The 15,028-nt window shown below is 48.0% G+C and overlaps 1 protein-coding gene across 2 annotated transcripts; it reads right to left on the minus strand.

The window, feature by feature from the left end:
• Window positions 1-887: 887 nt before the first annotated feature.
• On the minus strand, window positions 888-14,295 carry FBXO40 (F-box protein 40). 2 transcript variants are annotated; one of them, XM_048504037.1, is made up of 4 exons: window positions 14,219-14,295; window positions 10,625-10,654; window positions 7,347-9,233; window positions 888-1,217 (listed from the first exon to the last, which is right to left on the minus strand). In XM_048504037.1, the coding sequence occupies exons 2-4, from the start codon at window positions 10,625-10,627 to the stop codon at window positions 990-992; spliced, it is 2,118 nt and encodes a 705-aa protein (XP_048359994.1). In that variant the 5' UTR covers window positions 10,628-10,654; window positions 14,219-14,295; the 3' UTR covers window positions 888-989. The 2 variants fall into 2 exon arrangements, with proteins under 2 accessions (XP_048359994.1, XP_048359995.1); XM_048504038.1 differs by having other exon boundaries at window positions 1,061-1,217; window positions 7,343-9,233.
• Between the last annotated feature and the right edge of the window lie 733 nt (window positions 14,296-15,028).

Here is a 15,028-nt window from a genome sequence, read left to right on the forward strand (position 1 = left end):
CCAGAGTCCATCTAGTCCAGCACTCTGCTACTCGCAGTGGCCCACCAGGTGCCTTTGGGAGCTCACAGGCAGGAGGTGAAAGCAATGGCCTTCTGCTGCTGCTGCTCCTGAGCACCTGGTCTGCTAAGGCATTTGCAATCTGAGATCAAGGAGGATCAAGATTGGTAGCCATAGATCGACCTCCTCCATAAATATATCCAAGCCACTTTTAAAGCTATCCAGGTTAGTGGCCATCACCACCTCCTGTGGCACCAATATTCCAAACACCAATGAGAGAGCAGAGAAGACAGAGCCAGACAGATGCGTCGTAGGTCACCAGTTCCTCGCTCTGTTCCATCCACTCCTCATAATCCTTACACTTTTGAGAACAGTGTGAAAGTTCTGGATGGCAGAAGTGCAGTTCCCATTGATATGCATGATTCCGGAATTGCCCTCCTCATTTTCCAAAAGCCCTTCGTGACACAGCTGAGATTGCTCTCTTGAACAATGAAGAGAGACCAAGAACGTGCAAAATACAGCCTAGACGTACAATATATGCAGAGGTGGGATCCAGCAGATTCTCACTGGTTCCTGAGAGTAGGTTACTAATTATTTGTGTGTGCCGAGAGGGGGTTACTAATTGGTGATTTTGCCACGTGATTTTTGCCTTAGTTACGCCCCTCCTCTCAGCAGTAGCGTGCAGAACTTGAAGCAGTCTAGCAGGAGGTGCACCGGCATGCGTGGCAGCCTGCGCCTGTGTGCATTCATTTCCTGCTCAAGGATCAGTGCAGTGGCTGCGTTCTTGCCACAGCCCCGCCCAGGAATGCCCCGCCCCTGGAATGCCCGACCACGCCCCCGTTGTGCCCCGCCCAGCCCCACTGGCGCTACGCCACAGTTTGAATCCCACCACCATGGGAACCTGTTACTAAAATTTTTGGATCCCACCACTGAATATATGCCAAAGTATCCGGAACAAAACCAGCAGGCAGTCGTGCACGCCAACCCTCAAATTAGTACAGCCTTCTTTGAAGCTTCTTTTGGCTGGACTTGCGCATGAATGTGGACACCAAACTCTCCTGTTTCTGATCCCCCGATGAGAACATGCTGGTCAGCTGGACGGGGTCGGTCTTGAGCTCCACTTCGTAAAAAGGGCAGGACTTCAAGTGCGTGGCCATGGAAGGGGCATCGCTGAATTGCCAGGTCTTAATGCTGGAGAACAGACTGCTAAACTTCCAGACCTGTCGTGGGGAGCGAGGAGGATTTATAAGCAAGGAAAAGACAGGAAAATGTCTGCATTCTTTCACAGAACCCCCGGGCAGAGCTTTCACAAACAGCTTTTAACTCACTCTCTTGCCCTCCCCATTTTCCTCGAAGGGATTAAAAAGGACTGATGGCTTTTGAAGTTGTTTTTAATTTTAAAAAAAAAAAACCCAAAGGACCCCATTCGGCAGACAGGTAAAAAAAAAGTATGCAAATAATAAAAGACAGAACTTAGGAAATCGGACTTGGAATTTGTTAGCAGTTGGCTGTGGTTGGCTTTGATTTGGAGTTTACTGTGTAATGGAGTTGATCTTAGTTGTTTATGGGCATTCGTTATAAGGTTGTTGTGCGGCTGGCTACGTCCAGGTGGTAATTGGGGATCTCTCGGTATTATGGCTGGTCTCCAGCCGCCAGAGGTCAATTCCCCTGGAGGAAATGGCGACTTTGAAGGGTGGTCTCTGGGGTATTATACCCTGCTGAGGATCCTCCCCTCCCCAAGCCCTAGCCAGGAACACCCAGGAATTCCTCAGCCCTAATTGTGGCACTTGTTTTTGTCAGGACTGCAACTCCCAGCATGTACTGGCTCCCGCCTTTTTCCAAAAAGAGCGGGAAAGCAAACTGAGAAGCTACATCCCACGGAGCTTCACAGCCAATGAGAGCCCAGAGACTGGGCGGGGGGAGAAAGCTGATTGGTTGTTGTTGAGTTCAGAAATAAAATAAATACTGGAACTGAGGACACGAATCCTTTGTTCCAGCACCCTGTAGTTAGGGCAACGCAAATCAATAAAGTTCTTTTCTTTATATTGTCGAAGGCTTTCACGGCCAGATTCAACTGGTTCTGGTGGGTTTTCCGGGCTGTGTGGCCGTGGTCTGGTGGATTTTGTTCCTAACGTTTCGCCTGCATCTGTGGCTGGCATCTTCAGAGGTGTATCACAGAGAAAAGTCTGTTTCACTCTGTGTGAAACAGACTTTTCTCTGTGATACACCTCTGAAGATGAATGCTAAAGCACCCAGCAGTGCTGGGTATGTAGCAGTAAATGACATTATAACATCTGTGGGATGATATTAAGGTGAATCTCTACCATGACAATCACCCCAGTCTTCCAGGGATAGCCAGCTAAGGGCCATTGCAAGAAAAGCCTAATCATAACGACTACCATTTTTAAAATATTACTGGAAACAATTGGTAATTTAAGGGCTCTGACACCAGAGGATTTGCCTGAGACAGGACGTTCGTCTTTTTCCTCCCGGATGAAGTATGCATACCTTCAGACAATGTCTTTCCTGAGGGTTCATCCACTCGAATCTGGTTCACAGCAGCCTGATCTTGAGAACGTGCACTTGGCTCCGGCTTCACAAAGAACATGTAAATGTGAAGCCAGCCAGCTAGCTAGATCACCCTGCACCCTTTTCTCCCAAATGTTAATTCAGTCTTAAAACTCCTGTTCAGCTATCAAGGGTCATCAAACTTCCAGAGTTCCCTTGTTTTAATAGCCCAGAAATTCATCGACTGTTGGTTGTTCCCAGGTCTTAATAAAATCAAGCCTTTTCCGACAGCATTGTCCCTTCCTGGAAATGGAACTTTGCTTTGTTCCAGGAAGATTGCCCCTCTTATCATAGCCAGTGGGTCAATTTGTCCTATAACTAGACCCCCAAATTCCATGGCAAATGACCCACGGGCCTCTCTCCTTGTGTCTCACATTGTTTCCCATGAGTAGCAATAGTTGCTGTCTCTCACTCTCCTCTGACCTCTTCTAGATAGGTAAATATCACCCTTCCCTCAACACCCTCTCCTATTCCCGCTATCGACCACCCCTCTCTATATCCTAGGCTTCTCAAAACTCTCGCTCCTCACTCCTAAAGCATTGTCCCCTGCACAGGAGCTTCCTTCTGTGTGTGCATGTTAGCATCTGCAAGTGTCTGCCACAACCAGTCATGAAAGAGATAACTGTTTGTATGTAAACAAGTTGCTGAAGTCAGTGTTTATGACCTGACCTATTGACTAGCCATTGGCCAGTTAGATAGCCATTGCTTACATGTTAGTGAGCTCCTCCACCAGAAGTTATAAAGTTAACTTGTTTTCTTTGTTTCAGAGAAGGGCACACAACCACATGTGAGACGGGACAATAGAGCTTCAGTGTAGTCCTCAGTGTACAGTTAGTACAGTAAACATGCAACAGAACAGTACTGCATTTATTTGTTTTATTCCATCTAACCCTCCCTTTTAAGTTAGTAAGCTCTTTTATATAAAGCAACCTACAGGAGGTATTGTTTATAGCTCTCAGGTTGTGGTTTCCTAGATCAATCAGCAGTGTGTTCTAGCAGCATTCTCTCCTGATGTTTTGCCTGCATCTGTGGCTGGCATCTTCAGAGGATTCTCTGAAGGTGAAACGTCAGGAGAGATTGCTGCTAGAACATGGCCATACAGCCCGGAAACCACACAGCACCCCAGTGATTCCGGCCGTGAAAGCCTTCAACAATACATATCTCCGGCTCTCTTCTTTCCTACTGGAGGCTGCTTCTGCATCTCTGCTAATTAAGTATTTCTTTTAATCGAATACCTTCAGTGCACCTGTAGCTCTGCTTCTTAGGGTGGCCATTTTGTGGTTGCACCCACCACTCACTCCAAATATCTTGGGGACCCTTGCAACAGAGCATGCTCCACAGAAGCAGGTGAAGCCCTTTGCCTTCTTCTGACCCATAGGAACCCATAAAGAGATAAAGGATTGTCATCCTTTAGACCAGGGGTCTTCAAACTATGGCCCTCCAGATGTTCATGGACTACAATTCCCATCAGCCCCTGCCAGCATGGCCAAGTGGTAGGGCTCATGGGAACTGTAGTCTCTGAACAGCTGGAGGGCCATAGTTTGAAGACCCCTGCTTTAGACATCCCTGCTGCTCCCATTCACAGTCATAATTTCCAGTGACAGAGAGAGACAGAGAGAGGCCTCACCTTTCTGATTTTGTTAGCTGCCTTGAGCATACTAATGAAAAGACATGCAATTGAAGGAATGCCAGTGTTACTGCTGCTAGTGTTTTAATGTTTAATTTATTTATTGTTTTAATTGAAACTATATAATGTATTTAAGTGTTTAACTGTTTTGTAAACAGTTACAATTAAATTGAATAATTAATAATAATAATAATAATAATAATAATAATAATAATAATAATAAACAAACAACTAGATGGCCTAGGCTAGTCAGACCTAGTTAGCTCTTAGAAGGGTGAGCCCTGCTTAGTACTTGGATGAGAGACCACTAAGGAAGTCTGGGGTTGCTATGCCGAGCTGGGCAATGGCAAACTACGGTGGATTCTCCACAGGACAAATACAATGGAAGGTCGGTTTTCATTGCCTTCAGTTTTCATTGCCTTCGGTTTTCATTGGTTTTGGTTTTCATCAATTTTTTCAATGAAAAATTTGTCTCAGTTTTCATTTATTTGCAGTAAGGCGCAGGGGTTTTGTGGAGAAAAATCACCCAGACAAAGCTGTTGCGGGCCGTGTCTGCAACTTGTTTAATGACAATGTCTTGCCCAGTGGTGGGATCCAAAAATTTTAGCAACAGGTTCCCTTGGTGGTGGGATTCAAACTGGCACCAATGGGGCTGGGCGGGGCACGACGGGGGCGGGGCTGGGCATTACGGGGCGGGCATTCCTGGGCGGGGCTGTGGCAAGGACGCAGCTGCTGCGCCTGTCCTTGGGCGGGAAACGAATGCACGCAGGCGCAGGCTGCCACGCACACCGGTGCACCTCCTGCTAGACTGCTTCAAGTTCTGTGCACTACTGCTGAGAGGAGGGCGTAGCTAAGGCAAAAATCACGTGGCAAAATCACCAATTAGTAACCCCCTCTCGGCACACACAAATAATTAGTAACCTACTCTTGGGAACCTGTGAAAACCTGCTGGATCCCACCTCTGATCTTGCCCCATTTCAAACAAATCTTAAAGAGGCATCAGAAACAGACCTCTTTGGACAGCTTTCTGGTACAACATTGGTCCACTGGCTCTGAAGCTGGTCCTAGTGTTATTGTTTGTTACTGTTTTCAGCATTAAACACTATGTTTATTCATCCAAAAATGTGTTTTTGGTATGTTTTTTGGAGTGCCTAGAATGGATTAATTGAATTTACATTGATTCCTATGGAAAAGTTTGCCTCAGTTTTCATCGGTTTCGGTTTTCATCGATTCTTTTTGGACGGATTACCAACGAAACCCAAGGTTCCACTGTATAATGGGTGTAGAGCGCAATGCGAACTGTTTGGGGAGAGACCTCGCACAGATCCCGTCCTTAAGATGAGTTTGGCTTGTTATATTTCCCTCAACCCAGGATTTTCGAAAATCTCTAAACCAGCAATTATTTTGCAAAATCTCAGGTTGAAGCCGCTCCCCTACGAACAGCCAGGCATGAGGCGCTTTACTTTCCTTCCTTCTACCGCGCCGTCCACAATCAGGGAGAAGCCGCCTACCAAAGCAATATGTTTATTATTGCCTTGCCGTTGCAGGGAGGTCCCTTTTTAAAATTATTTTGCACGTTGCGCAGCCACGCAGGTGCAGCCGATCAGATTGTGGGATGATCGACATGGCTGCGGGGGTTTGTTTCTGTATGCCTGAGCAGCAAAACCTGTGTTGCAGGAAATTTTTTAAAAAGAGAAGAGTTTCTGTGGAAAGGTGCAAAAGCAACCCAGACTGTTTCCATGGGCTCCAGTCGCTGCCTGCACGGCATGCCTGTGAATGGGAAAAAGGGAAACGGGTTCCTTTATAACAATTGCAACCCGTTATACATTTGCTGTGCAGAGTCCACCTACCTCTGTTCATCTCTTCCCTGACCTGGATGGTCCCTGCCAGCCCGATCTCATCTTATCTCAGAAGCTTAAGCAGGGTCAGTCCTGGTCCACGATTACTACTCAGCGGAAGGCAGTGGCAAACCATTTCTAAGTTTCTCTTGCTCTTGCAGGGGGGTCCAACTCTGGGGCTTCAGATGTTCATGGACTACAATTCCCATCTGCTCCTGCTGGCATGGCTGGCACGGCATCCACCCTAAGAAGCAGATCCTCCAATTGGCCATGCCAGCAGGGGCTGATGGGAATTGTAGTCCATGAACCTCTGAAGCCCCAGAGTTGGACACCTCTGCCCTATGGGATCTCCAAAGCTGGCAGTGGCTTGACAGCACTTTTTATATCATCAATTAATAAACAATCGATTCATGTAACATTTCAGTGTGTGAGTGTAACCCCTATGCTAAGAATGGGATGACCCAGAAAGGGGTGGAGTCTGAAAAGAAGCAAAAGGCTGCAGAACTCATGAGGTTGGAGGAAGCAAGGCTACCAGGCTGGGACCTTGATTGATTCTTATAAGCCTTTAACACCTTGTTTAAGGTAACTGCAATGTTGTTGGGAACTAGTGGGAAGGGAGTTGTTTATTTTTGCTATATTGCAAATGTTAGAATTTATTGTTTCAGGGTTTTTGTGAATGTAAATGGTGAGAGTTTTTCTGGGGACCTTCATCATCTTGAATCCAGCTCACCAAGCCTCTGGAGCAGTGATTTTCAACCAGGGTTCCGTGGCTCCCTGGGGTACCGTGGCAATACTACCCCCCCCTCACTTTTGTGGTGTCTCCTGCTGGTGCCAGCAAGAACATGGAGCTGGCTCAGGGCAGGGCCTGCCACAAGGTCAGCATCCACTTCCTGCCCCCCCTCCCAGTTCTTACCTTCACCCTGGGAGGGGAAGGTGGGAGGTGGTGCAAGCAGGGGCACTGGGAGGGGAAGGTGGGGTGGATGGCAGAGGTACCATGAGATATGAAGAATGAGGTCAAGGGTACCATGACATCGAAAAGGTTGGTAAACACTGCTCTGGAGTCTCCATGAGCCAACCACCAGCAGGAAGAATGGACTTGGCTTTATCAGACTGCAATTAGAAGGACTTGGAATGAAACTTGAACAGGACCTTGGAGCGTGAAGTTAAATGCTAATGTTTGATAATTGTCCTATGTTTAAAAAGTAAACCATTTTGTTTAACATTTAGTTGTTGCAAACTCCTTCCAAGTTGTGCCCCACAGAACCCACAAGCTGAGGTTACATGAGCATGCAGGCAAACGGCACCCCCTCACTCGCCTTTCTTCGAACTCTCCACGAGCTGCCTCCATGGGAATATCTCTTCTTTTCCCATAGCAGGAAGACCATTCCTCTCTCTTGCAGCAGAGTAGCGCAGATGTCCCTCATGAGCACTGACACCTGAGCCAGCTGTGACAAGCTGAAGCTATCCAAGAACCCAGCAATGTAATTCAAGATCTCCAGGGGCAGGTTGCTCAGAGCATCCGTTTCCTTCTCTCGGCCATTTCTCACTGACTTGCACCACTTTGTTTCTGAGAGAACCGGGTGGACGTGGGGTCTCACAGCAAACGTCTTGAGTTGCTGGCAGTACATGATGTGGGACTTCAGCCCAGCGGGGCACCAGGGATGCTGAACAAACGTGCACCCCAGGTAGGCCAGGGGGCACCGGCGCTGGAACCAACCGTCCAGGCCAGACTGGATATCGGCATGAACATTCTTGAAATGTGACGGAAACTCATCTCGCCGGAAAAAGTGGTTGCAGCAGAAAGTGAACGCCGAGCTGCTCTTGTTATGCCTCCGGGTCACACTCTCGCTGTGAAGCTGCAAGTGCAGGCTAGATGATTCTTTGTCGTCTAGGACGTCCGCTAGGACAGCCACAGATGAGAACGGATCCTTGGCAAAGTTGTACGTCTGTGTCCCAAAATCCACATACAGGGCGTCGGTGCTCCTCATCTCAGAGATCTCGTGACCTTTCAGCTCTTTTTCCAAGGCACACAACAGTGTTGTTCGGACCACGTCAGATTTGGGGAGATCCTCCAGGCTTATGCCAAGGTCAGACGTATCCACAAGTACGCTCTTAGTCGGCTTTTTGTGTGCCATGACATCCCCGAGGCGAGCTCTTTTGCCGCAATAGCTGACGGGAACCCGGAAGGTGGTCACAGTTTTCACCTCCTGAGCTTCCAGGTTGCCGTAGACAAAGTCTTTCTCTTTGGGAGTGCAAGCGGCCATCTGGCCGAAATGGATGAGCATTCTCCCGTGGTGGACCAGATACATATTATAATCTCCAACCGGAACCTCCTTTTTCAGCCTCTCGAGCACACCATCCTGCCAAGGGGCCAAGCCAGTCTTTTCTGCTGCTAAGTTCACTGGAGCGGGTTGTTGGGTTTCGCCACTGTCGCCTGCTTCCGGATTCTTTTTTTGCGCACTACCCTGGGATGCCTGGCCTCGATTTGCGGAGCTGCTATCTCGTTCTTTAACCCGGTCATCAACCAGTGAGCCCGTCACTTTGCAAGCTTTCAGCTCTTTACTAAACATGTTTTCCCAGGCTTTGTAACCTGACAGATCCATCCCTTCTTTGTCCTTGGCCAAACTCTCCCGCTCTTCCTGGCTAAGCTCCGGGACGTCATTTTCTTCGGACTGGCCCGCTCCTTTGCCAGCAGCTCCTGCCCCCTGATCTTCGTCATCTGTGGCGTCTCCCTCATCCACGGCGCAAGGCTCTCGGCACTCTGGGAAAAGTTTGGCCATGTTCAGGGCGCCGAAGAGAGCTTTTTGATCTCTCAGAGCCAAGGCGACATCCAAGCATTCTGTGCCGGGCTTCTCCTCTATGATGTTCTGATGCAGAATCCCTTCGGATTCCTCGCTCGGCCAACGATTCCACTCCATGGAGCAGGAGACGATGCTGGCGGGGCAGGCCTGGAGGTGTTTGGCCACTTTAAAACGGGCCATGGTGAAAGGGCAGCCGTAGACCGAGTTGAGGCAGGGGACTTGCTCCAGAGGGCACAGGAGCCGATGCTCCTCCTCTTTGCACATGTGGAAGGCCGCGCCACAGCAGGCGCGACAGCTGATCACCAAGCAAGAGACGGCCGGCACCACCGGAGCTTGGCAGTACCGGTTGAAGCATTTCTCGCAGTGCTTGTGTGGTCCAGGGGGTGTTCTCTGCTTCCTGACCTGTCAAAGAGGCAAAAACAACCACAAAGTGGTGAAAAAGCCAGACAACAGTCCTTGGCCATTCATTTATTTATTTTATTATTGGGTTTTTTATACCGCCCTACCCCCGAAGGGCTCTGGGCGGTGAACAACATAAATCACATGTACAGTAACCCTTAAATACATTAAAAGTTTAAAACGCAGCGATCAGTAAAACAATGTCCGCAATAACCCTCATTAAAAACCTCCCAAAAGGGGTAAGAAAACGGGTCCCATAGATGGTAGGAGACCCAAGAAATAAAGAAGAAGAGAAGGAGGAGGAAGCAGGGGGCACATTCCCTGTAGGTCAAATTCTTGGTTATGGACAGGTTTCCTGCTCTTCCGAACCCACCACGCTCTCAGTTTTGACTCTCTGTGTAATATCCAAAACCTGCCAATGTGTGACTTTTTGTCTCACTTCTCAGGGAAAGCAAAGGAGGCCAGTGGCTTCCTTTGGGTTTTCCACTTCTCTCCACCTTCCCTCACTCATTGGCTGGAATTTCACTCTTTGGCTGGCATTTCAGGGGGATCAGTAGAGCTCCTTTTAAAAAAATAACCCCTAGAGTCCATTTGAGGAGCGATAGAGCATTGAAACAGCCCCCCCCCATAAGGTGGCAGGCAACTTCACAATATAGAGGTTGCAAAAACAACCTGGAAGCAGGGGGCAGGCAAAACGGTGGGTGGGCTTGGTAGAACTCAGCAGGGCACTTCCTTGTGTGTAATTGAAGAAACACAGGGAAACCCCACTGCAGAGCAAACAGCCTCGAGATAAGTACTGCATGCATAAGCAGCCCTTGTTTGGATAGCTTTTAAAACAAGCTCCCTGCATTTTTAAATGCCCAGAGACTATTTCCTCTAGCAGCTCTGTTTGTGGACTGAAAAATATTATTGAAACATATGTGAAATTCAGGAATACAGAACTTGAAGCCGTTCAATTCAATCAATAATTCAAGTAATGGTTTAACCAGTGGTGGGATCCAAAAATTTTAATAACAGGTTCCAATGGTGGTGGGATTCAAACAGTGGCGCCACCGCACACACGCACCTCCAGTCCCTATGGGGCAGGGAGGTTGCTTTAATAACCCCTTCTCGGCACTCAGAAAAAATTAGGAACCACTTCTAGAGAAGTGGTGAGAACTGGGTTTAACCCCACCTCTGGGTTTAACCCCAAAAAATCCATAAAAGCAACAATTCAAGTATTAGAAAGGAAAATCTCACTGCAGGAAGTCATGAAATGCCGGCCCTTTCCTCAAGGGGAACTAATCTCTGAAGCCTGCGGATCAAATATAATGCTGACACAAATATAATGCTGACACAACAAGGTCCCTAATTCATGCAACAAACGCATCTCATCTCTTTCTAAAAGTACCTACCATAGCTCCTGTTGGTTGTGTCTGATGGCCCTGTAAGAAAAATTAAAATATTTAGGAAAATAATCACAAAGTGTTTCAGAAACTTTATCAGAACATCTGTGATAGATGGACTCCTACTTGTGTGTGCCTTTGTGTGTCTGTGTGTACATGTGTGACATCAGCAGAGGCGTAGCTGGGCCATACCGCGCCCGGTGCACACACTGCGTTTTCTGCCCCACCTCTTCCTCCCGCCCCACACGCACATTCACACACTTACCTTAGTTCAGCCTGAAAGTGCAGGCTGGAAAAAGTGGCCTGTTCACTTGAGGCTGAAAACGGCATAGTGGGAACTACACTTCCCAGGATACCTTGGGGCTCGCAAGGTCTCCTGGGAAGTGTAGTTCCCACCAGGCCGTTTTCAGCTTCAAGTGAACAGGCCACTTTTCCAGCCTGTACTTTCAGGCTGAACTAAGGTAAATGTAGAGGGGCGGGAGAAATTTTCCCGGGTCCCCCCAGGCATGTGCCCGGTGCAATGTGCACCCTCCGTTCCCCCTGGTAGCTCCGCCTCTGAGCGCAGGTCTTGGCCTTATGTGATCAATGTGAAGGTGATGGTTCTGGTCTGCCTTTCAAAGCTGTTGGCAGGATTACAGAGAAAATATAGGTAGCATGCTTTGAATTCTTCAGAGCTCTATATAAACTTCAAGTATCTGTAATACACCAATGCAACTAATGATGGAGCTCACATGTAACCCAAAGATACCACACGTTGGCGACTCTTTCTAGGTTCAAACAGGTGAAGTAAATGGTATTTTTTTACAGCTGCTCACTGTTCCATTATCTGTGCTTCAGTTTCCTGTGTTTTCTCTGCCAGCATTTGTTCCTTGGATGTGGCAGTGCAGAACTAGGTGTCCCACAAATTGCGCTAATCTTTGGTGATCATCCCTCAGCCTGCCACGCTCCTCTGTAAGACTACAAGCTCTTCCGCCTAAGTGCCGTCTGCGTCGACAGGGCTTAGAGATACAACAATAAAAGCAGTCATCGGCTTGTCACACAAGACCTCAGCTGCTCTGGTTCTCAGAGCATTTGGAAGTGCACATAGTTGCTAAAATTAGCCTCGGCCATGACTTGCAGAATGCCTGGGCAGCTACGTACGGTGAAAGTTATGCGTGTGCCGGTCCCGCTTGCAGATTAAAACAAGAGGGAGAATAAACGGCAGATAACCTGAAATGGGAACGAGGACTGAGTGTGTTTGTTCCGCAGATGATTTGCGTTGTGCGTTGGAATTAATGTAAAAATAACTTTAGCAAGAAATAACTTCTGCTCTCGGGAATGCTACCAGGATTTTACTATTTAAAGACAATGTTTTGAAGCTGGCGCATTTGGCAGCAAACAGAACCCACCCCATCCCCATGATCTGAGAAGAAGAATGAACATCTCGTTAGGGTTGTCATCATCCAGGTAGGACCTGGAGATCTCCAATTCATTTTGAGACTTCAGGGATCAGTTCCTCTGGAGCAAATGGCTACTCTGGAGGTTGAACTCTATGGAATTGTACCCCGTGGAAGTCCCTCCCCCAGACCCACCCTCCACAGGCTCCGTCCCCAAAATCTTCAGGAATTTCTCGACTTGGAGTTGGTAATCCTACATGGAATGACTATGAGGGTGTTTTGCTTCCTTCTGAGTGACCCCCTGAAATACCAGCTGGCCACTGGAATGAATTACAAGGAGGGCAATTGGTAGCCTCTGCAGTGACCTTTATGGATGGCTTCCAAAAGACCATGTCAAAAAGCATCCTGCGTCATTTTTCTCAGAGGTTTTCAATCATAGTTTTGTTTTTTAAAGGGTGAGCATTCCTTAGGACAGAGGTCTGCGACTATGACCTTTGGATCCAAAGGCACAAACATGGACGTTACCTGTACACTTAGTAAGAGGGTCTGCAGGAGTCTGCAACCTGTGGCTCTTCAGATGTTCATGAACTACAAATCCCATTAGCCCCTGCCTACAATATGCACAAAATGCAACACAATATGCAATAGCCATTGATTGGCCATGCTGGCAGGGGCTGATGATGGAAATTGTAGTCCGTGAACATCTGGAGAGCCGCAGGTTGCAGACCCCTGTTCTAGAGAGTGTAACGGTGGATGGAGAGGAGTGACCACAATCATGTTGTAGGACAAATCACCTGCAGGGACACGGAGTCACACCCAGGCTCAGAAAATTTATTTGACCTTCCTAAAAAAGAAGGGGGTGTTGATTTCACTGTGTTTGTCATTTACCCAAATATGCAATAGCCATAGATCAGTGATGGCGAACCTATGGCACGGGTGCCAGAGGTGACACTCAGAGCCCTCTCTGTGGGCACGCGCAAACAGTCGCACCCCCCCCCCCAACACATCTAGGCTGGCCTGGGCCGCTGGGCTCGATTATTAGCATTAAACCTAAGACCTAGTTATGGGGAAGCAGTGTAGGTAACCCTGTTAAGTTCTGTTAAACCCCACTGATTTTCATGCGAAGAACTAAAACGCGATCCTTTACCTGGGAGGAAGCTCGGTGGCTGGCAATGGGGCTTGCTTCTGATTAAACCCTCCTAGGGTCGTGATTCACCCGTTGGAGGAGTTGCACGGTTGCTTCAAAGCAAAGCCACCGACTACCACCAAGCTTACTCCAGAGTAACGCACGCCTCGGAGCCAACCAATTTTTCAAAACTAAAAGCTCAGTATTCAGGTTAAATTGCCGGGTTGGCACTTTGTGATAAATAACTGGGTTTGGGGTTGCAATTTGGGCACTCGGTCTCGAAAAGGTTCGCCATCACTGCCATAGATTGAACTCAGGGCTGGTCCTGGTTTCAGGTTCCCAGGGTCCTCCTCCCCTCCACTGCTCCCTCACAGACTTGCACACAGCCCTTCTTTCACACCCATCTGAATACCTCCCACTTGCCAGTGTGAGTCCTCCATCCAAGGCTCCTGGCTACCTGCCCTGCCTATAGCTCCTTCCCCAATGGCACCAGCAATGGGTGATTCTGAACAGGCCAAATATCGTGGGTGTGAGAAAAATGTTATGGAGGAGAAGTTCCCACAGAACTCCCCCCCCCCCAAAACACTTCTAACCCGGGTCGAACAAGCACCTTTTCCTCTTTAACCCGGGTTTCACACACTTCCTGCTTGCCTGTGTGAACCACAACAAGCTTAAAAGTTAGGGTTTTAATTCACAGCCTCAAAGGAAGTGCAGAAATATAAGCTACTTAAAAAAGCAAAAACAAAAAACTATCTACCCAAAGATGGAATCCTACACAGAGACAGTCACATAGCACAAATGCCTTTGAACTAAGCAGGGTTATCTGCAAGACTAGAACTCGAGCTATTGAATATCCAGCGCCTGTTTTAGTTAACAACGCCGAAGCATCGTCCGCCCCAGCAGCCATGATAAAACCAAGCAAAGCTGAGATTCTCAAATTTAATGTATTTCCCAGTAAACTTTAACACATTCTGCAGAACTAGCTAAATCGATTTTTTTTAAGATTGCATAACTTGTAGCTTTCTGTCCCGGTTGCTCCCTGGTTATTCCGCATTTCTATTCCAGCTCTGATTCCAAAACACAGATGTTTAAAAGCCTTACCGTCAACACAGCATCCCCTTGACCGGACCCCAAATAAATGCTGTCTGGGGTTTAGTCCTCTGAGTTGAAATGAGGTGAGGGGGCTGGCTGGGAGACGGGTGGAGGAGAAGGAAATCTGAGCAGGCAGGAACGAACCCCACTAAACACAAACAAGTGCCCAGGGCTGTTAAAAATAAAACTGGTGCGCTCGGCAATGTGACTGCATGGCTCAGTTTATAGAACGGTCCTTTCGTGATATTTATTTAAACTGCCACCACTGCAAGTGATGTTTATCGGAGCAAGAACAGGAACAGCTGAATCATGTCTCAGAAAAAGACAATAACATTCTCCAGCTGGTATGCAGTTTATAATGGACACGTCTTTCTTGCTGGCTGAAAAAGAGCTTGATGGAATTTTCCTCGCAAATGTTGTACAAAATATGATTCCAGGCAGCCTTCAGCTTTCCTGCTGTTTTATGCATACATGTTAATGGACGTGCATAACTTTATCCACTGCAGGATAAGGGAGTTGTACACTAAAATTTAACTATCAGGATCAACAAATTGCAGCTACAAGCGGGAGGCATAAAGGGGCAATGCCAGTGGTGGGATCCAAAAATTTTAGTAACAGGTTCCCATGGTGGTGGGATTCAAACTGTGGCTTAGCGCCAATGGGGATGGGCGGGGCACGACGGGGGAATAGCCGGGCATTCCGGGGGCGGGGCATTCCTGGGCAGGGCTGTGGCAAGGACACAGCCGCTGCGCAGGTCCTTGGGCGGGAAACGAATGCACGCAGGCGCAGGCTGCCACGCACGCCGGTGCCCCTCCTGCT

Source organism: Sphaerodactylus townsendi, linkage group LG07 (assembly GCF_021028975.2).
Source record: "Sphaerodactylus townsendi isolate TG3544 linkage group LG07, MPM_Stown_v2.3, whole genome shotgun sequence".
Classification (NCBI taxonomy): Eukaryota; Metazoa; Chordata; class Lepidosauria; order Squamata; family Sphaerodactylidae; genus Sphaerodactylus; species Sphaerodactylus townsendi.

Coding starts and splice junctions, on each gene's coding strand:
- FBXO40 (XM_048504037.1), bottom strand. Junction 1,218..7,346: donor CGTGGAGAGTTCGAAGAAAG/GCGAGTGAGGGG, acceptor TCCCCACGACAG/GTCTGGAAGTTTAGCAGTCT.